General features: G+C 46.8%; 1 protein-coding gene across 2 annotated transcripts in view; it reads left to right on the top strand.

The window, feature by feature from the left end:
• ARHGAP6 (Rho GTPase activating protein 6) overlaps positions 1-22,251 on the top strand; it is a 2,190,479-nt gene that overhangs the window by 1,854,465 nt on the left and 313,763 nt on the right. For both annotated transcript variants that reach the window (XM_069639186.1, XM_069639187.1), the window contains exon 8: positions 6,529-6,677. In XM_069639186.1, coding sequence (XP_069495287.1) covers positions 6,529-6,677 — 149 coding nt within the window. The remainder of the gene's footprint in view (positions 1-6,528; positions 6,678-22,251) is intronic.

The following is a 22,251-nucleotide window of genomic DNA, read 5'->3' as shown; positions in this document are numbered from 1 at the left end:
GGTCATCTGCACACATAAGTGTTTGGATGGGTTGATTGTGGAGTTTTGGAGAGTCTGACACCACATCGGTCAAAGCAGATCTAACATCATGAATGAAATAATTGAAAATTGCTGAGGCTAAAAGACATCCTTGCTTTAGACCCCTAAAGGTACTAATCTGGTCAAATAGTAATCCATCCAAAGTTAAACGAACTCGGATGGAGGTTTGGGAGTGCAATGAATTAATGATATCATACAGTGTTGCCGGACAATTATCTTTGTGAAGTTTTGAAAGCAGAAGCACCCGACTCACTGAGTCGAAGGCGGCATTGAGATCGACAAAGGCAAAAAAAACCTGTTGTTTGAACATGTGACATTGCATTTTAATGGAATTAAGGACAAACAGATTTAAAGTGGTGCCCATACCAGCAACAAATCCTGTTCGCTGGGGATCTCGGAGCTGGGATTGTAGAGTACAGGCATTACATTCAGAGAGAATCAGTTTGGTAAACGCTTTCCCTGGTGCATCCAGTAGGGCGATCGGCTGGCAATTTGCAGATACACTGTTATCCCCCTTCTTGAAAATAGGAATAATTATTGAGGTTTTCCAAGATAGAGGGATGGCACATGATGTTAATATATCCTCAAAGATGGTACAGAGGATATTGGCCCATTCATCTGGGTGGGCTTTAAACATAAAGTTTGAAAGCCTGTCTGGACCCATCGCCCTAGACGAGCTTGCCTGCATGATGATAGCACAAACGTTTTCTATAGAATTGTGTAATTGCCATGAGAAGGCAGATGAAGGTGTATACATGATTTTTGAGAAGACAGGGTCGGCATACAAGGAAGAAAAGGGAGAAATCCAAGCTGATTTCCTGGAAGCCATTGATTTGTGCGTCTCCCTGGAGATGGCATCTACGATCATTCAGCATCTGCCACATATTGGCGGAGTTTTTGTTTGACATGGCACTTTGCATTGTCTCACTATCCTGTTGGAATTGTGCCGCCTTTCTGCTCTTTAGACAATTTTTGTAGCAGCATTTGGCTGTTTTTAGATGTTGCCGATGCAAAGGATCTTGTGATGCTACTAGTTTTTTCTTGAGTTTTCTTAAAGTCTGCTTTAATACGGTGAGTCTCTGCATCAAAAGTGTGTGGGTGTCGGATTTGATTAAGTCATGGAATAGTTATGGTCTTCATGAATGGTTTTAAAAGATCAGAGTATTGCTTAGTGTTGGATTGCAATACATTATAATCCACTCTATTTTTAAAGGTAGTTAGTGTATCCGAAGTCCACCGGAGACGATTTCTTGAGGCATTAACTTTCGCCTCTGCGTACAAGCTTGGCTTGTCTCTAATTATCGAAAAGTTCCAGGTGGAATGTGCGACTAATAGTCTATGATCACTTTGAGATTGGTCACTAATGTCCAATTTTCTTACATTTTTGAACAATCGGGAACTCATGTACCTATAATCGATTATACTTGTACGAGACCCACACTGCCACGTATATGTTAGGAGGCATCTCCTTCAACAGAGCCGATAAGCATGTGAAAATTGTGATCATGCATAATGTGGCTCCATCTCTGAGCATCTTGAGTGATACAAGACGGATTCCAGCAGTCCAAATTAAGGTCACCCCCAATGATAGTATCTGAAATGGCAGGGTTCATCAGTATCATGTCTAAAATCTCGGTTAAACCATCATAAAAGATGTCGTCGGACATGACAGCAGTATTCCTATAAATATTAACAAATGCTATCACCTGTGTGTGACTAACAATTTGGACTAGTTGGATCTAAGCTCCAATAGATGACCACGGCTTGACATGCAGGCCACTAGAGATGTGCACTGCCACAAGAAGACCCGAAGACGGTCTACCCCCACTGGGAAGTGCTGGAAGCAGGGTAATCTCATAACCATCCCAAAGTGAGCAGGAAATGAGCCAGGTTTCTTGCAATGCTATCACCTGGCAAAAGTCTGACAACTTAGCAATAGAGGAGTCTAAATGGGAGTTTCCCCTAGTATTCAAGCTTGCAATTTTGAGGGTGGTCGGGGCAGGACATGTTGTTGGTTAATATTGTTGTCTTGATTCACTCTTTGATAGATGTTCGGTTTCAAACAAATATTTTGGGTTTTGGGGTGGACACATGCTGGGTTCTCTGCTAAAAGGAAACCCATGTCGAACAATTGCATCCGGCATCGCCAAATGGAATCCCAAACTACTCCAGAGGGGATCCATAGTCTCAAAGTTGCACGTGTTAATTCCGAGATTAATTCTATTTGATCAATGTCCTGTGTTGTCACATTGCATAGCTCAGGAACATCTCCAAAAATGTTCAAAACACTCTGGCGATTCAAATCATAAATTGGAAAATTTCCATCTCAGCATTTCAGGATGTAAGTGTGAAAATTCGCTCTGCGTGGATATAAGTGGTGTGAAACCGGGTGCAAGTTGTGTTTCCGCGGTATCCATTTTAGTTTTGAGATATCAACGCTTGTGCTAGGATGAACACCACACATTTCCTGCTGCATATATTGTTCTTCATGTGAGGAAGTTTGTGGGATTTTTGACCACTAGATGTTGCCACTGCAGCAGGAATGCTGCTTTGCATCCTGGCTATGCTAGTGGCCAAATATTCATCCACCTTCTGTTTGAAATTCTCGAACATATATTGTGAAGGTGGAAAATCTGTTGTGTGTGTGAACCTGAGAAAAAGAGGCACTAGGTTGTTTTGTAATAGGCACTATGGGAGGCTCACAAATTTGTCCACTTAAAAATTTGCTTGGCGAAGGTGGCAAACCTTGAACAGTGGGAACTGATAACACTTCAGTAGGCTTGGCAAAGGGTTGAGCCAAACAAAGCAGCATTTTGTTTCTTTAATGCAGCGAGGTGGTTCTCAGCCTCACTGTTTCGAGCTATCGATAGTACCAATTGTGAACGAGGCGAAAGAAGGCCACCCGGATGATCTTTGTTACATGGGCCGGTGATAACTGGGGGCGCCATGGGCAGCATTAAAGGAGATATGGGTAATGGAATTGAAATGGGGGCTGTCCCAGATACGACAGGCACATTGTTTTGTGAAGCAGTCATTTTGCTCAATTCTTTGAAAAAAGAATTAAGTATTTTTTTGGCATGTTTAATGTTTAGCATATTTTTCGTTTTTTTTTAGCAAGGAAAGAGATTTCTTTTGAACAACTTTAGGATTTCTGACTTTAAGCGCATCTAAGTAGCTTAAACCTTGGCCTGCTGGTCGCTCAGGCGCAAGCACCACAGTCACTTGTTTCGCTCCAGAAGCGCTTACTTGAGATGGATGTATAATGGGTGCAATCTTTAACTCATCAATCGGGGTAGGACATATACTTGTTGTAGGGCATATAATGCCAGTAATCAGGGGTAAAGCACAAGAATCTAAGGCCACTTCCTGTAAAACAGTATGTATCTGTGCACTAGTCATAGCAGAGTTATAGACAATACCATCAACATCAGAATCGACACATTCCACTGAATTATTCACTACATTCAATTCATTATGCGCAAGCAGACTCTTAGATTGTGTGGATGAGAAATATGCTGATAACCAATTTGTCAGTTCGTCAAATTGTTTCCACTGATGTGAAACCTTTTTATCAAGTGACTCAAAATGATGGTGGTGTTGATGGCAATGAGAGCTGGTTGGATCATAGTTGAATGTTGTAAAAATAAATCAGATGGGGCTGTTTTAGTTGTTCTGGGTGTAGGTAGAGCAAAAGACTGTAGCATAGGATTGTGAATATCTGCTCGAGACTGTGAGTGTGTTGAATCATCCTCCCCAACATGGGAACCCTCACCAGGACGATTAATGTCCCTCCATAATATTGGGGATTCACATTGGCTTGCATGAATGGACAGTCCAGTGTGGTCATGAGACAAGGGAGGGAAGTTATTTGGTGAAATAACAATACAGGAGGAAGAGAGTTTCGGGCTATGTTTAGTAGATGCTAACATCGTGTGGTCAGAGAGTGGTTGTGGATTAACTCTCGCACAAGGTGTATTCACAGGAAGTGGCATACTATTGGCCGCTGAAGCACAAGATTTGCTGTGGTCAACCAGATGGGATGTTGACATAGATGAAATAGAAACAATAGAATCATTCATATAATTGTCAAAAGTAAATTTGGGTTTTAAGCAAGATGCCACACGCGTTGGCGTGATTGAAGAAGCATAGTAAAATTTCTGCTGGAGAGCTTCGGAATCAACCTGACTTGGTTGGTTTGGCGGTTTTCCTACTAATGTCAAATGAGGAATGTTCGGCGGCATACTTGTTGTTAATTTATAAGCCATTATTACCTCAATTCACAAAAAGACCGGAAAACAAGTCCGGGACCAACCCACAATACTAAATGAGTACAAAGACCATACCAGCAGACCACAAGAGACACACTGAATTTTGCAAGACGCTAGTGGGTTAAAGAATTGGAAGAGCACTAAATGCGTCTTGTAGGGAATATCAGGTTACACAAAAAGAAAAAAACACAAAATGACGATAAGCAGAAAAACACAAAAAGGTCAAGGTATAAATAAAGAGGGTACTGCACCACCCACCGCCGCGCGGCTAAGCGGCCAAGCGGTACTCTTCCGGTACTCCGAGTGCACGCGCGCTGTGCGCGTGCGCTCTCGTGATAAAGGAGATTACTGGTGGCGTTGGGGAATGGGCGTATCCTACGGGGTAAAGCACAAGAACTTAATCAGTCAAGTTGCAAAGAGCTCGGTGTGACAAGAGCTCGGTGGACGCTATAGAGGCCAATGGCCTTAGTCCTTAGTCACCACCAAAGTCCTCCTCCAAGACACAGGCAAGCGCAAAGGCGCTAACAGCAAGCTGCAGGAATTCTCACGGCAGTCCCGCAGCATATCGCGGCCAAGCGGTACTCTTCCGGTACTCCCACGAGTGCGCGCGCGTTCTCGTGATAAGGGAGATTACTGGTGACATTGGTGTTGGGGAATGGGCGTATTCTCCAAAGTCCTCCTCCAAGACAAAGGCAAGCGCAAAGGCGCTAACAGCAAGCAGCACGGAAATCTCACGGCAGTCCTGCAGCGTATAGCGGCCAAGCGGTACTCTTGCGGTACTCCCACGAGTGCATCTGCTTTTTCTTCTCCTCTCCCCAGCTAAATTCCTGGTGGCTGAAACTGAAACTGCACTGGTTACCTGGCCGCCCTCTGATCTCGGGCCCAGGCCCCTTTCCCTGCCATTAGCACCCCTGCACTGCCTTCCGGGCAACCCCCGCACTTGGGGAATGTCTTCTGTATCCCTTCAGTCCCACTTCCAGCACTTGACACCCGATGTCTGCACTTGCACTTGACACCAGCTGCGCGTACTTTTACCTATTGTTATTTATTCTATTATCCCATGTACTGTACTTTTGCTCCAAATCAGAGCAGATTTGAAACTGGTAGCATTTTACTTCAGATCAGTAAACCTACATGAGACTCGGACAGAGCAAAACAGCAGCCATAAATAAGGCCGTGACGCGGTAGCCGCTGCCATGCTAGGGGAGGTGGTGCGGAACGCAAGATGATTGGTTAGCAAGCACATGAGTGGCTATAAGACCATGCATGATGCAAGCCACCATCTGAGGCACAGCTATGCCCTCTTAAACAGCCTTGCATTATGTCACAAAGTCAGGCTTAGCTGCCTGAGAACTGGAATGTCAGTCACATGAATGCTGATTCTGCAATTAGATAATGCTGTGTGTAATAGAAAGATCCTGTAGTAGATGTGGTTAATGTCTTGTAGATAGGCTTAAATATACCTGGCATTGATGGCCCTGTAAAGTCATTTACCAGGATGCACCACTAGGAAGTAAGTGCACTGCTAATGTAACAGACTAAACATATACTGATTTTCTTGTGTAAACTCCCTTGTATAAAACTGCATAAAAATCTTGAGGTTTCTGTGCTGGGCGTCCTCCATTTTAGGATGGGGTAGTATGTTGGTTTCCTGACCTGTTTTTGTACAACTTTATGGAAATAAACCGCATATGTGTCTTTTCTGCCTGTCTCGCTATTGGTTTTTTTGGCGTTGTGCTCTTGGTTTCAACACCTTTCATCCAGCCAGTGCTAAAAATTGCAGAAATGGTATCACGGTAACTTTTACGGTGATATTTTTTTGAGTTTACATTTGTTTTTACCACAAGTGCCAAATCGAGTTGATAAAAATATAGTCTTCTAGTGCTTCTCTGATTTATAGCTCCAAATTTCGTATCCTCCTTATGAATTTGACACATTGTCACTCTCCAAATTTATTTTGAACAAGGTCAATGTCCGCTAAAACATAATGTTGAATTTAGAATTGGTGCATGGCCTTCTCTGTGAAATCATTTAAATACATAACGCATGTTCATATTTAGCATATTCAAACCCTAGTACAAAGGTTTTATGTTTGTTTGGCAGAGGACAGGAAAAATGTGAAATGATCTAGAAATGAAATGTGGTTTCTATTGTCTCATTTGGCTAATGGAATCAAGTATTTACATAGTAATATGTTTTTGCTAATTTCTCTCTTTTTCAGTGTATGAGCAGGATGAACAGCTGTCTACAATGCAGCTTCTCATTTACCTTCTACCTCCTTGCAACTGTGATACCCTACACAGGCTCTTACTTTTTCTATCGACAGTGGCTAGGCATGCAGAGGGCACCGCAGACAAGGACGGTCAAGAGGTATGTTGAAATAGTTTACATGGCTTCTTTGCCTGGCCTCCCCGGCAGTAGGCAACGTTCAATCACATTTGTGTAGTCCTAATTATGCTGTAATGTTCATTTATAATGGCACGCTTAGCACTCTGTGAAAAATCTGCACAGTAATACTATAAAAAGTATGTTTGCGTTAAAGGGATTGAATATCTCTGAAAGTTGCTACTAGATTATTCCGAAAATATTTGTCTTCAATGCTCATATTAGAACTCCTCACCAATACACTGAGAATCAAAGAATACATGCCAGCTGGCAACATCCATATAAAAGCCTATTAATCATGTTCTTATTACAGTATACTAGTGGCATTACCGCTCAACCTAAATGAGAAAATAACCCCCACTATTGCAGCAGTTTGCAACCTACATCTCTCCCATGTCGTTTTACCATTGACTATGCTGACTAGGGCTGATGGGAATTGTAGTGTCAAACATTGGGAGAGGCAAAGGTACAAACCCCTGCACTACTGTAACTGTTTTAGCAGTGAGTTGTTATTACTATTTTTTTCGATTTTAAATAACAAAAGAATATAATTTCGAATGGATTGTGTCCTCCCACGTATTCCTTATGTTTGATAAATCCACTTCCAGCTTGCTGGCCTCGGAAAATATTTTCCACGGTAGAGGGCGCTGCGCGTTGACGTCCCTTGAGTCGGTGTCCCTCAAAGGCCTCCGTATCGACGCCAACGTCACCATAGGTATAAATAGTCTTGTGCAGCGTCTGTTGCTCAGTTTCATTTTTCCACGCTTCATAAGCCTCAGAGACGCAGCGCTCGGTTCCTCAGTAAAATCTTCAAAAAACTTTGATTTCCTTGAATAATCTTCAATTACTACGATGGCACCTTCGTCCGCTTCATCAACGCCTCGAGCCGGCTTAAAAAAATTTCAGGTTTGTGGAAAAAAGATGTCGTTAACCAATCCTCACAGAATCTGCCTGTGGTACCTGGGCTCAGAGCACCAGTGTTCGGAATGTGAAGAGTGTATGTCCATGACAGTGAAAGCCTTGAGGGAGCGTATGGGGAAGCTGGAAAAAGGTAAGACAGTTAAATCCTCTACCCCTTCGAAATTGTCCTCAGCCGAGTCGAAACATTTGTCTCCTTGCCATCGGAGAAACCATTCCTGCTTGAGATCTCGAAGTTGTTCTCACCACTCATCTAGATCGAGACATACTAAGAAGAGGCGTCATACATCACCTTCCTCTTCATCTTCTAACTCTCCAGAAAGGGTCACCTGCCCCACTAAAAACAGCTCTCCAGCTAAGTGGGAGGTATTTCGCAAAAAAATGCTAAGGGTCTTCGAGAACACAGCCTTGTTCCCCTCAGAAATGCCTAATGGGGATACCCCAGGTGAAAGACCCAAAAAAGAAAAACGCAGTGAGTCGTCGACCTCGGCAAATAAAAACCCTCGAGAGCGTCATGAACCCTCAAGTAAGGACAAGGACCCTTTGCATAAAACTGCGTCATCGAAGCCACCGTCGGAGGTGACTTCGACTCATAAGACTGTGTCATTGGCACCGATGAAAGAGTGGCCTTCGAAGCCTCATGTCCCGACCGCACCATCGGTACTCGGGGTGTCGAAGGATCTTTCAAAGACGTCAAAAGGGGCGTCGATCATATCGCCAACAACAAGTAGAATTCTGATTCTCTCGACGACATCGAGACCATACTCTAGTACATCAATGCCGTTTGTACGTTTGTCGAGACCTTTGACGTCTACATCAACAACTTCAACCCTTTCTCAAGGTGTTTCAAGCAATTTGTCTCCCTCATCTCTTGAAATGGGTTTTACGCCTTACCCACGCTCTGACTACTTCAAAGCTTTGTCCTTTATCTATGATGAAGGAGAAGACTCTGATAATGAGGCTTTTGGCTTACAAACTACAAGTGTTCCTATTCCAGAGGAACTAATATCTGAGGAAGTTAGATTAAGAGATCTTCAGGAATCTTTACAAGGTTCCAGTGGCATAAGTACCTCTCCAGAGGCTGACCTTGCCAGACCAGAACCTGGAGAGCATGCAGAAATGTCCTACAGATCACTTATGGCAATAATTATGGAGTTTATGGGGTGGTCAACACCTGCACCCTCTTTCCAACAAGATAACCTAACAGACATCTTAGATAAAGAGCCTCAAGAAGACCCTATGTTCCCTTTTCATGCAGCATTGCAGAGGTAAATAGCTACAAATTGGGAAACACCTGAGGTTATCCCCGCAGTAAATAAAAAGCTCTCTGCGAAGTACAGAGTGTCGGCCTCAGACCCTGTATACTTAAGTAAGCATCCAATCCCAGAGAGTTTAGTAGTGTGGGCTGCAACATTGTCAAGTAGTAAATCGGCATACCCCACTATACCACAAGATGGAGACGACAAAAAATGTGATGCCATGTCTAAAAAGATCTTTTCGGCATGCAGCATGGCACTTAAGTTTGTTAACGCCACTTGCACACTAGCGGGATTCAGCCACACCCTTTGGGAGTGCGCTTCATTGGCGGCTGACCGTCTCCCAGAAGGGGAGGAACGAGACGCATTCTTGAATATCATCAAGAATGTGAAGGATACGATGTGTGAGTCCCTCCAAACAGGTCTTGACTCTGCTGACAGCATCAGCAGAGCCATGGCGGCGAGTACCACAATCCGCAGATTTGCGTGGCTGCGGAAATCTGGTTTTGCTCCTGATGTACAAGCCAGACTTCTGAATATGCCCTTTGACGGCACCTCACTATTTGACAAGAAAGCTGATGACAGTTTGGAGAAATTGCAAACCTCCAAAGCAGCAGCCAAATCCCTTGGGGCTGCAATTCATAGAACTCCAAATTGCCCCACAGGTACGTCCTGGAGGGTGAAGCCCTTTCGTTTTTACTCCGCATTCGGAAAAGGCAGAGAGAAGCCAGCTCAAAGGGGCCAGAGACGATTCACCTGTGGTGGATGGGTCGAAGGTACCAAGTCAGCATCAGCAGGTGCTGCTTTACCCTCACCATCTGCGTCAGCCACTCCTAAACCCCTCTCAGGTCTCTCCACATAAAACACCAGTAGAAGGCAGGTTAACTCAACATCTGACATAATGGCAGCCTATTACGTCAGATGCTTGGGCCTTGGAGACAATTGCCTAAGGTTACTGCCTGCCTTTCCTACATACTCCTCAGAGTCATCCACCGGGGAACAACTCTTTGAGGTTTCAAGGCACGCGCCTTATGCAGGAGATCTCAGACCTGCTAGAGAAAGATGCCATAGAACTGGTACCCGTAGCGGAGAGGAACAAGGTTTGGTACTCCCTCTACTTCCTAATACCAAAGAAGGACGGAGGATTGAGACCCATCTTGGACAGATTCCTCAGGAAGAACACATTTAAGATGGTAACCCTTTCTCAAATCCTTCAGGCCCTCCAGTTTCAGGATTGGTTGGTATCTCTGGACCTTCAGAATGCTTACTTTCATGTGCCAATCCATTAAAAGCACATAAGTACCTGAGGTTCGTCATTAGCAGTTCTCACTATCAATTTCGGGTTCTGACATTTGGGCTAACCTCTGCCCCGAGGGTCTTCACCAAGTTAATGGATGTTGTGGCAGCAAGTCAAAGGAGGGAAGGGATTCAGGTCTACCCCTACCTGGACGACTGGTTGATCAGAGCAGTGTCCCCGGAACAAGCTCAGATTCATCTAGATTGTTTGCCACTTCCTCCACAAGCTGGGCTTCTCCCTCAACTTAAAAAAAGTCACAGATGATACCATCACAGAAACTCCAGTTCATTGGTGCAGTCCTGGATGCATCCCTGGGAAAAGCCATGCCACCAGAGGTGAGGGCTCCGGATATTCTTCAGATGGTGACCAGATTTGAAAATGCCCCGCGTCTACCAGCCTTCGACTTTTTGAGGTTGCTCGGCCTCATGGCATCCTGCATTTTTCTAGTGCCAGAGGCTCACCTGAGAATGAGATCTCTCCAGTGGGCGTTAAGGACCAAGTGGTCGCAATTCTCAGAAAGAATGTCATATCTCCTACAAATCCCGAACAGAGTAGCACAAGACCTTCAGTGGTGGGCCTGTCGGGAGAACATCTTGAAAGGAGAACCGTTTTGGCAACCATGGCCGGAGATAACAGTAGTCACAGATGCCTCACTCACGGGGTGGGGAGCCCATGCCAATGACAACCATCAGCGGTCGATGGTCTACATCGGAGTCAAGACTACACATCAACCTATTGGAGCTAAGAAGCGATCAAACTAGCACTGAAAGCTTTCCTGCCATCAGTACAGGGGAAAAATGTTCTGATAATGACGGACAACACAGTGGCCATGCACTACCTCAACAAAAGAGGAGGCGTAGGGTCACAGCCACTGTGCAGAAAGGCAATGCAGCTCTGTTTCTGGCCAATACAAGAAGGAATCTCTCTGTCGGCAGTTCACCTAGCCGGAGAGAAGAACACGGCGGCGGATGCTCTGAGCAGTCAGACCACTGTCTCCCATGAGTGGGAACTAGCTCAGGAAGTCCTTCAAGAGATCTTCGCCCTTTGGGGAACCCCTCAGGTGGATCTGTTCGCCACCAGTGTCAACCGGAAGTGCGATCAGTATTGCTCAAGGGAATTCCCCCCGAGAGGAACTCTAGGGGACGCGTTAGTGGTGGACTGGGAGTTTCCACTTCTGTACGCGTTTCCTCCAGTCCCTGTCCTTCCTCAAGTGATCAGGAGGTTGATGCGATTCTGGAAACCCATGATTCTAATTGCCCCGGATTGGGCCAGGAGAACGTGGTACCCAGATCTTCTAGACATGTCCATCTGTCCTTTGATTCATCTTCCAGAAAGAGAGGATCTTCTCTCGCAAGAGAAGGGTCAGGTTCTCCATCCGGATACTCAACCTTCACGCTTGGTTTCTGAAAGGTTGAGATACAAAGATTGGGACCTTCCGGAGAACGTAATGGAGGTGTTGCTTTCAGCCAGAAGGGCAGCAACTAAATCTTTATACCGCTGCTGTTGGAACAAATTTTGCAGCTGGTGTAGAGATAAGGATATTGACCCTTTTTCATGTAGTACACCGATGGTGTTATCTTTCCTACTATATTTGGCAAATTCAGGCCTTCAAGTTGGCGCAATCAAGGGTCACCTCGCTGCGCTATCAATCTTTAAATGCACGGCTGAGGAACCTTCATATTTCAAGTTGCCCCTAGTCATTTAGTTTCTGAAAGGGTTGACTAATGCTTTTCCCCCAACTCCTTTTCAAGTTCCCCTGTGGGATTTATATCTAGTCTTAAGCTTTTTAATGGTCCTCCATTTGAACCTCTTCATTCATGTCCATTAAGGTTTCACAGTCTTCCCAGTGGCTTTAACTTCTGCCAGAAGAATGAGTGAATTACAAGCTGTATCTTGCAAACCTCCACATACAGTCTTTCACAAAGATAAAGCAGTTCTTCAAGTGAAGCCACATTTCCTCCCAAAGGTTGTCTCAGAATTCCATATATCACAAAAAATAACCTTGCCGTCATTTTACCCTCCTCCTCACCCAGGGAAAGAGGAAGAGAGATTGCACAGGCTGGATCCAAGGCGTGCCTTGAGTTTTTACATTAACAGACTTGCTAGGATTAGACAAGCAGATCAGTTGTTTGTGGGGTATGCAGGACATAAACTAGGTGTACCTATCACGAAACAGACCATCTCAAGATGGATAATACTGACTATCATGGAGTGCTATTAATTGGCAGGAAAAGATCCTCCTCAACACCTCAAGGCTCATTCAACCAGGGGTATCGCAGCCTTGTCAGCTCTCCAAAGAGGAGTTCCAATTAAAGACATATGTGCGGCTGCCACATGGTCTTCTGCACATACTTTCACCAAATTCTACAGTCCAGATTCCTCCACTAGCCAGGTGACTAAATTTGGGAAAGCTGTGTTGCACTCTGTGCATCTTTAAGAAATCATTATGTTTTACTACTGCCTCCTATTACACATTGCTGCTTTGGGAGTCTATCAAAGATAAGGAATATTTGATAGGTTATTTATAACGCGCTTAATACCCAGAGGTTTCTAAGCTCGGACCCAGGGATCGAACATGTGTTGCTCCGTGTCGTCTTGCTTCCAAGGCGAGCACGTTGCCCCTGAGCTATCCTCCCGAGAAACAATCCATTCGAAGAACAAGTTACTTACCAACTGTAACGTTCTTTCGACTGGATGTTCCTCCCACATATTCCTTATCGCCCCTCCCATCCTTCCCGCAGTAAAACTTCCCTTGTAGTTGCAGCCTACTCTCCTTCAAGGGTACTAACCATCTCATTCTGGCCAAACACAGCACCTCAAAACGGAACTGAGCAACGGATGCTGCGCAAGACTTTTTATACCTATGGTGACGTCGGCGTGGATACAGAGGCATTTGAGGGAGACCGACTTACGGGACGTCGACGCGCAGCGCCCTCTACTGTAGAACATTTTTCCCGAGCCAGCAAGCTGGAAGTGGATTTATCAAAGATAAGGAATATGTGGGAGGAACATCCAGTCGAAAGAACGTTACAGTTGGTAAGTAACTTTTTCTTCTTAATACAGGATCATAAACAGTTCTCATTACAATAGTACAAATAAAACTGAAGGGGGAAAAGAAAGAGAATGAACATGTAAATAATCGCTGCTGCTGAACTAATCAATTACGCAATTCTATAATCCTGTAACAATTGAGAGATTATTCAACACACACAGACAAAACACAAAACATACAAGGACTAGCATATACATGCACAGTACCATTTTTATCTTTGCGTATTTTTGATAGTCACAGTATAACTGAAAACCTCATTTGTTTGAATCCATTTAATTCATTAAAAGGCATGCACACCTCTAAAAAACTCTTCTCTATCTTACCTTGTATACATCACCTTTTCATAACTAGATAATATTTGTAGATCAGGTATCCAGTTGTCATCCTGTGGCTTTTTCCTGGTTTTCCAGACTTTTAATATCTGTTTCTCAGCTACTACTCAAGCTCTGTCAATCCACCGTCTGGCCACAGGTGATTTAATTTCCTTTTATCATTGACAATAACATCTGATGGCAGAGTGTTTGGCAGAGTGTTTGATCTGCAAGAGAATCACTGATTTATTCCTTGCAACGTGAAATTTGATGCAATTTCAATTTGAAGTCTGTTCTCCATTTCAACTCTCACTGGGAAAGGAGGAGCCTGACCTGCTAAAAAAACCTGCCACAAGCAGAGCGTGGCGGAGTGTTTGGCAGAGTGTTCGGCGGTAGTGGAGTTATCGAGTTTGTGTATTTGAGCTTGGCGTAACAGCCAGCTCAACAAGCTGATTAGAATTTCCGCCTGCACTGCCTTACTATGAGCAACAGACTGCTGGGTAAGAGTAACTCCTTCCCGTAGAAAATACACTGTAATCCTTTTCCCCCCTGGTGGCCCCGCTATGAACGTGTGACTTGTCACTGGGGGATTAAGTATAAACTACACGTCCATGCTTATTGGATTTTCATTTGACAGTGTATGAGCAGCCCTCCGATTATACAGCTTACTGTCTTCACAGTTTGGCTTTTGCCTCTGACTTTGTATACCAAGCGGAACACTTTTATGAGTGGACGCAATGGTCGTTCGAAAGAGTGGTAATATGAGAACTTAATAGAATTAATCAATGTAACCTGTGAATGACCACAAATTTGGAATCTATTGTGTGGCAGAGTGACTGTTGGTGACTAACCTTCGAGCTCCGTCGCAGATTTATTTGGTTACTCGGGATGGTAAACAAGTAAGTGCAATGCGCTGGAGTGACTGCGGGCGCAAACAACCTTTGAGCTCCATCACAGAGTGTATAACTTCTCAATTAATCTGTTACTGCTCTTTAGAGTGACTTTGAGCCAATACTGCAAGCGAGTTTGAGCAGTAAATGATTCATTTTTAAAGTCTTCTAAGTACTGCTGAATGCTGGTGTGTTTGTTGGCAAATTAAGCCTCTGAGCCGCGACATTCAGTTAGAGAACAATAGTGACAACCTGTAAGGGCGACGAATTGGAAACTAAGCCTGTGTCTGAACTTTAAATATCTTTGCTTTTTTTCTAAAAGTGCAAGCACATTGGGACTGCCAACCTCACTAAGTTGTTAATTGCTAACGAATTGACAGAGGAAATTGTTACACTATACGCTGCTCACGTATAATGAACTGTTTTTACATTTATGCAAAATATGATTAACTATGTTTACTGAAGGGGGCGTGGCTTAATGGCTGCGTGAGAGGACGTGCCCTGGAGGAGCTCCCGCAGATCCGTCATTGATTCTTGGGAAAAACAATGTTTTTTGGAGAATATGCATGCCCACAGCACACCTGAGGAAATATGAACATTGGGGGCATGGACCGAGCGTAAGGACGGCCCGATCGACAGAGACAGAGGAGCCGGAGCTGTTTGTAGAAACGGAGTGCCCGTGACTTGGGAGTCCACAAGATGGCCGAAGGTGGACAAAGGGCCATAAACTGACCGCAATTCGGTAGTGGATCTGGCAGGCCAGTGCGGTGCAAATCACGCCTGCAGCGGATGCCCGAGACATTAGGCGTCCAGCTCGGGAGCTGTCTGGAGAACTTGAGTGGAGGAGTGTCCCGCCAGACCAGGGGGCAAAGACCGTGGCCCGTGACACACGGAGGAGCGATGGAGGATTTTGTTCTGTGCAGCCTCTGTGACGCTGCGCGAGGCCGAGGAGGATCGCCCCCAAACGTGTGGCAGACCGCGGAGCAGAGCGCATTTGAATAGCAAACGCTCGTTGCCGCACACAGAGACACCACTCCCCGAGGCTTTGAGAAGAACAGGGGCCCCCGCTGCCCCCAAGCCGGGGGTGTGCCGGACGGAGCGGGAGGCACCATATTGTTGCAGCAGAGGCGGACGCGCTGGAGCCCAGCGTGAACTGTAACGAGCCGGCTGGGGCCAGAGGCACGCGGGATTCGTTGTGCCAGTGCACACGAAGTCCCGAAGGTAGTACTCTGCCGAGCATTGAAGGATCAGGCGGACAGCGGCTCAGCCCCGAACGTTGCACGCAGTGGGTCTCCAGCACAGGTATGCGTGCCTGCAGTAAGAGGCCACAAGTGAGGGCATAGACCTACATATTATGATATCCGCGGCAACCGAGTGAAAGCTGCTATAAACATTGGCTGAAGGGGGAGACCTGAGCGCTGGGACTGGGGACAAGGCAGAGAGGCACTGGGGCCAGCAATGTGGTACATAGGACGCTGAGGCACACCTGAGAGCTCAGCCCTTCACAGGAGACACGGACATTACTAACACGGTGTCAGTGCCCACACACAACAAGCTAGGAAGGACACATGAGTCAACGGGCCGCTGGAAGGGGGCCCTAGTCCTGAGGAACCCACACCACCCACGGAACGGAGCAGAGCGACATGGCCCACCTTTGGGCCTACATTGAATACTTGGGGGCACGCCCGAAGCAGCCTGCACTCTCACAAAGTGTAGAGAAACCGCCACGGGCATCACCGCCAGAGGAGAAGCCGTGGGGCCTAGTCGGGGCCCGAAGCTGTAGCGCGCAGTGGCAGTAGATGCGCCTGAACACAAGTAACTGGAAGAATCCGGACCAAAGCCCACGTGAACCAACTAAGTCCGTATCATCATGCGTGTGGACACGGCTCACCCCAGGAGGGCTACAGACAGTCAGCACACACCCCCGACACGGCCGAATTGGACCCAAATACTGGGAACCGCCCAACACGGAGCAGGACTGCAGAAGAAAGGCTGTTGTGTGGGCCCACATCTGGTCGGTACAGCATGATGTCTAACAAGACCGTAAGATCGAAGAGCAAGAATCCCACGCTGGATGACTATGCTAAGACATCGCCAGTGGCAGAAGGGGCCAGGAGTAAAGATAAGACTGCCGCCGGGAGTGCAGAGGCACTGGGCACAATCCAGGAGGTGCTTGCCGCGATTGCGGACCTGAAAGTTGCCTGGGAAACCAAATTGGGACTGGCCATGAACGAACTTAAAGTGGCACTCGACCTTAAAGTTGGGGCGGTCCAGGAAGAAGTAAACCTCCTTAGACAAGATGTTAGGACATTGGCAGAGCACACCGGGGACCTGGAAAAGGAGATGGCCCCGAACACAGCGGATTGCGGCGCCCACAAATCGGAACTTCATGCCCTGGTGCAGCGAGTGGGCAACCTGGAAAGCAGGGCGGAAGAAGCAGAAGGGCGTGACCGACGGAATAACATCCGCATTATAGGCCTGCCAGAGGGAACTGAAGGGCCCAACCCAACGGAATAAGTCGAAACTATCTTACTGCAGGAAATAACCAGAGGGGTGCTGTCCCAGGGATTTGCTGTTGAGAGGGCGCATAGGGCCCTGATGAGGAAGCCGCCACCAGGGACCCCTCCTAGGCCATTGATTGCGAATATCCTGAATCAACGGGATCGAGAAAGGATACTCTAATTCTTCCGAAGGGTGGAACAATTGAAAAGGGGTCAGCGAAGATAACCGCCTACCCAGACTACACCTTGCAGGTGCAGCGCAACAGGATGAACTTTGGGGCAGTGAAAAGAAGACTGCGGGAAACAGGCCATAAATATATGTTGCTTTACCCGGCCAAACTGAAGGTGTTCCACAGGAACAGCATCCTTTTTTTTAAAAACCCTGGAGGATGCCATGGGATGGCTGGACATGCAGAGCAGCCCCCAAGAATCGGGTAACCAGACAGGAGGTGAATAAGATAAGTAATATGCGGCGGTGGCACCTAGGGTGACATCACGCAAGACACTGGGACTGGAATATAGAGAGGGAAGGTGTTGCTTGGGATGTACATGCATGTAGGATCCGTTTGAACTGAATAATCTTAAACATATACGCGGGAGCTCCTGGGAGCCAACCCTTGTACCCCCATAGCATTAAGCTTAGTTAGGTCACTGGTAGTCCGGTGACACCCTGCCGGGTGGTTGTCTTCGGGTATTCCGAGGAGAGACAAAACGCGAGTGGGCCTGAGATCCAGGGATGGAGCTAGGCATTTGTTGGGGTTGGGTGGGGAGGGGGGAGGGTAAGGGTTGTGTGCAGTGGGTTGTAGTTGGGGAAGGGAGGGAAGGGGAGGCTGTTGGGGTTGGGATGGGAATGAGCTAGACTCAGTGTTATCAGGAGCGAAATGGGAAGCTGAGAGGAGAGGCAGGATACCATGTCAATGGCGTTGGGTAATCTCAGGTTGGTGACCTGGAACGTGCGGGGTCTCAATAGTTACCTAAAATGAAATAAAGTAATGATGTATCTGAGGAGGATGAGGATCGACATAGCTTTATTACAGGAAACCCACCTCACCAAGGAGAAACTGGAGGTGGTTAAGAGAAAATGGAGAGGAAGTGTCACAGGAACCACATACTCGGCGTATGCGAGAGGAGTTGTTATATGGGTGGCACCGCATGTGCCGTTTCAGCTGCTCAGGTCCACTATAGGCCCGGAAGGTAGGATGGTGGTGCGGAGTGGCTCCTGGAGAATCGAGAGGTGAACATTATAAACTTATATGCCACTAACCAGGACACAGCGGCTTACTTTAGGTGCTTATATGGTAAAATCAGCCCCCTGCTAGGTGGAGCGATATTGTGGGGAGGTGATTTCAATTGCACCTTGAACCCCAAGATGGACAGGTCAGATAGTAAGCTAGATAAACCAATCCCGGCAGCCAAAGCGCTTTGGGCACTGTTGACAGACTTCAAACTGGAGGATGTATGGAAGAGTTTGCACCCAACAGATAGGCATTATTCACACTATGCAGCACTGCATGACCTGCACACTAGGCTGGATTATGTGTTTGCTGCCGTGGAGATAGCAGGAGAAATGGTGGGAGCAGAATATAGGGCCAGGGTGCTTTCGGACCATTCCCCTTTGGTCCTGGAGTGGTGATACCATCCCCCTAGGGAGCGTATCCCGACGTGGAGGCTTAGAGCTGAGGCCCTAGAGGACTCAGGATTCCGAGAAGACCTAAGGGAGGCCATCACGGAATACTTTGACATTAATACTGGTAGCCTGCAATCAGTGGGAACAGTATGGGAGGCATTTAAAGTGGTGGTGCGAGGGGTCGCCATATTGAAATCCATGGAGCTCCAAGGGGGTATAGAACGGGAGTTGCAGCATACGGAAAGGGAGCTATAGGATTTGATGTGCAGGGGGGGGCACCCGGGAAGATGGGGCAAGGATGAGGGAGCTGCAGGGTGCTAGCGGAGAGCTCTGGGACAGGCTATGCAAGTTGAATTATAAGAAATACTTGTAAAGGCAGCATGCGGGTGGGGACAAGCCGGGCAGATTGCTGGCCTGGTTATATAAAAATGAGACACCCCAATCAGTGATTAGAGTAATTAGGGGGGAAGAGGACCAGATTCACGATACCCAGGACGGTGTGAATGAAGAGTTCCTCAGGTATTATAAGCGCCTGTACGAGGATACAGGCGGAGACATGGGCCTGGAAATTTTGGAAACACTAGAAGATATAGGCCTGCCCACCCTAGATGACCTGGAACGAGCAGACCTAGAGGCCCCAATCACTGCGGGCGAACTGGACACAGTGATCCAGCACCTGCCCACGAGTAAAGCGCCTGGGTCAGATGGACTACCCAGCAAATTTTACAAAGCGTATAGGCAGGAGTTGCTCCAGCCACTGCTGGCCATGTTCAACGAGGCCTACGAATGGGAGGAGCTGCCAGAGACCATGCGAGAAGCAGTGATCATCCCGCTCTTGAATCCAGGTAAGCCAGAAGCAAACTGTGGGTCATACAGGCCCTTATCGATGCTCAACCAGGACAGCAAAATACTCACAGCGGTGCTCGCCAATAGGCTCAAGCGAGTAATTGGCAGACTGATACACCCAGACCAAACAGGTTACGTCCCCGGCAGAAACATCACTGACAATCATAGGAGGCTACATCATATTATTGACCAAACGGAGAAAGACCCGGGTGAACAGGCCATTGTGTCATTGGACGCGGTCAAGGCCTTCGATTCAGTTAGGTGGCAATGGTTGATGGCGACCCTGAAAGTGTTCGGGATGGGGCCGGGATACATAAAATGGGTCAAGATGTTATCTAGCTCCCCGATTGCTAGGGTTAAAACAGGCGCCATAATCTCAGACAAATGTCAACTCAGTAGAGGGACCAGACAGGGATGCCCATGGTCGCCCATGTTCTATATTCTCGCGCTGGAGCCGTTGGCAGTATGCCCTAGGCAACAATATGGGGAGGTGGGGATTCAAACGGCAGGAGGTACACATTTGATATCACTGTATGCCGATGACATGCTCCTCTATCTGCGCTTCCTGGAAGAGAACCAGCAATATGTCCTGGAGGTGATGAACGTTATGCCACCCTCTCGGGCATATTGGTAAAACCAGGGAAGTCAAGCGTGTTCCCCTTGGGGAGATACAGGGGCATTCCACCGGATAAGTTGCCCATTTTGCAGATACCCTGGCAGACCAAGACGTTCCGATACCTAGGCATAAATGTATACCACAGTATAGAGGCAGAGCATAAATATAACACGGAGAAGGCGATTGAAGGCATCAGAAACAGCATGGCGTTCTGGTCTAGATTGCTCCTAGCTATGATCGGAAGAGAAGCTTTGCTTAAGATGGTTGTGTTGCACAGACTGCTACACTTTTTCGTGAATGTCCCGTACTTGATTCCCAAACGCTTTCTTGTCAGACTTCATAGCCTGTGCAGGGGCTTCATATGGCACAACTCTAGGAACAGGGAGGCCCTTTGGAAATTACAAAACTCATGTGAAAAGGGGGGTATTAACTTGCCAAACTTTGAATTATATTATCTGGCGGGACAGCTATTATACGTGGCTAGGTGGTTGTCGGAAAATGATTTGGCGGAAGCCAGGCTTTTGCGGGGTGACTCAGCCCTGTATTTTCTCAGAGAGACAGTGTGGTTGCCTAAAACGAAAGTGGCGGGGAGGGTAAGGTTGCTGGGCTGGGAGGTCTGGCGCAGAGCATGACGAACAGTTGGTGACCCGGACCCGCTTTCTCAACAGGTCCCGCTGGTGGTGTTATGTGGGGGAGACTCCCAGCTGATAAAAGGGGTCCGCAGATATTGGGAACCGGTGGGCCTGGCCACCCTGGGTGACATATGGCAGGAGGGGGAGGGCTTAGGATTCCAGAGATTGATGGAGGAGACCGGGGTGCATAAAGGCCAACATATAACTTACTCTAGAATTATGAAACGGGTGAGGGAAAGGTGGCCCGAAACAGTACTTGCAGAACAACCTGATGCCACCATAGAAATGATGTATAATGTCTCGGAGGGCGGGCACGAAATATCCAGGATATATGAGTTAATGAGTATGAAGGCGGGCAGGGAGCTGCTCCAGTCGAGGCATGATTGGGAGGAGGAGGTGGGGGAACCCATGACAGACGGTCAATGGGACAGAGCCCAAAGGTACCATAAGAAGGTGTCCCGGGATGCGAGACTTCAGCAGATCCAGCTATACGTCACCCATAGGGCATATTTGACCCCCGGCAGAATAATTAGGTTTGGGGGCTCAGCTGCACAGAAATTCCCCAGGTGCGGGGAGGAGGAGGCTGGGCTGCTGCATTTGTTCTGGGCCTGCCCAGAAGTGCACAGATTCTGGATAGAACTGAAAACAAGATTGGCTAGCAGTGGGGTAGTGCTTGACGTTGGATCTGCTTGGGTATGCATGCTCGGGAGCTTTCCCAGGCCACGTGACCTAAAACATATTAGCAAGATGAAGGACCTGGCTTATATTTTGGCCAAGCGCAGAATTGCAATGGGCTGGAAGGCGGGCCACCGGCCCAGATTGGAGATGTGGTGGGCCGACCTCCTGAAATGGGCAGAGGCAGAATCTGTGGCCTGGTATGAAGCAGTCACTAGAGGTGGGGAGGAGGAGGTGGGTCCCCCGATAGCCTGGAGGCAAATGGGGGCTTCAATGGCAAACCCCCACCAGGCCGATCGCGAAGCAGATGACTTGGATGAGATGATAACAGAGACACATGAAGAGGCTAAGGTGGATAACACGGATGGAATGGCTCAAGTTAATGGGGGTCAGAGGGGAGGACAGTAGAGTGCATTTTAGAATGGAATGCTTTAATATTGATTATGAATGTCCTAAATGGTTGTATTGTTTGGAGTGTTGTTTGTTTAAAAAAAAAATTAAAAAAATTAAAAATAAGTTACTGCACCGAACTATGTTTACTGAAGTGGATTTTAAGTACTAACTTGTTTCAAAGTGTTATGATGTATAATTAATTATATGATAAGCTGGAATCGCAACTTCAATATTAGAATTTTGAAGGGGAAGAAAATGTTATCAAAATTCTATTTTGTTGGTCTAAACTGATTAAGCGGTAGTGGTTTGCTAGAGCAATAACAATTGTATCCAGCTGACTATAGTTTATACTGCTTGTGTGATTAATAGGAATTGTAGCTAGTTTGCTACAGGGAAAAAGAGTTTAGAACTATTCAGTAACCATTCAGGTTAATTGTGTGCGCTTACACTTGGTCTCCCCGAAGCGGTGTGGTCCCTGGATGACATTACACAACTTTTAAGTATAATATCTTATAATTTTTTACTTTTATATAATTGTCTATATC

This window comes from Ambystoma mexicanum, chromosome 7q (assembly GCF_040938575.1).
Source record: "Ambystoma mexicanum isolate Mex_15411 chromosome 7q, UKY_AmexF1_1, whole genome shotgun sequence".
Taxonomy (NCBI): domain Eukaryota; kingdom Metazoa; phylum Chordata; class Amphibia; order Caudata; family Ambystomatidae; genus Ambystoma; species Ambystoma mexicanum.
This window is presented reverse-complemented; position numbering and strand designations above follow the sequence as displayed.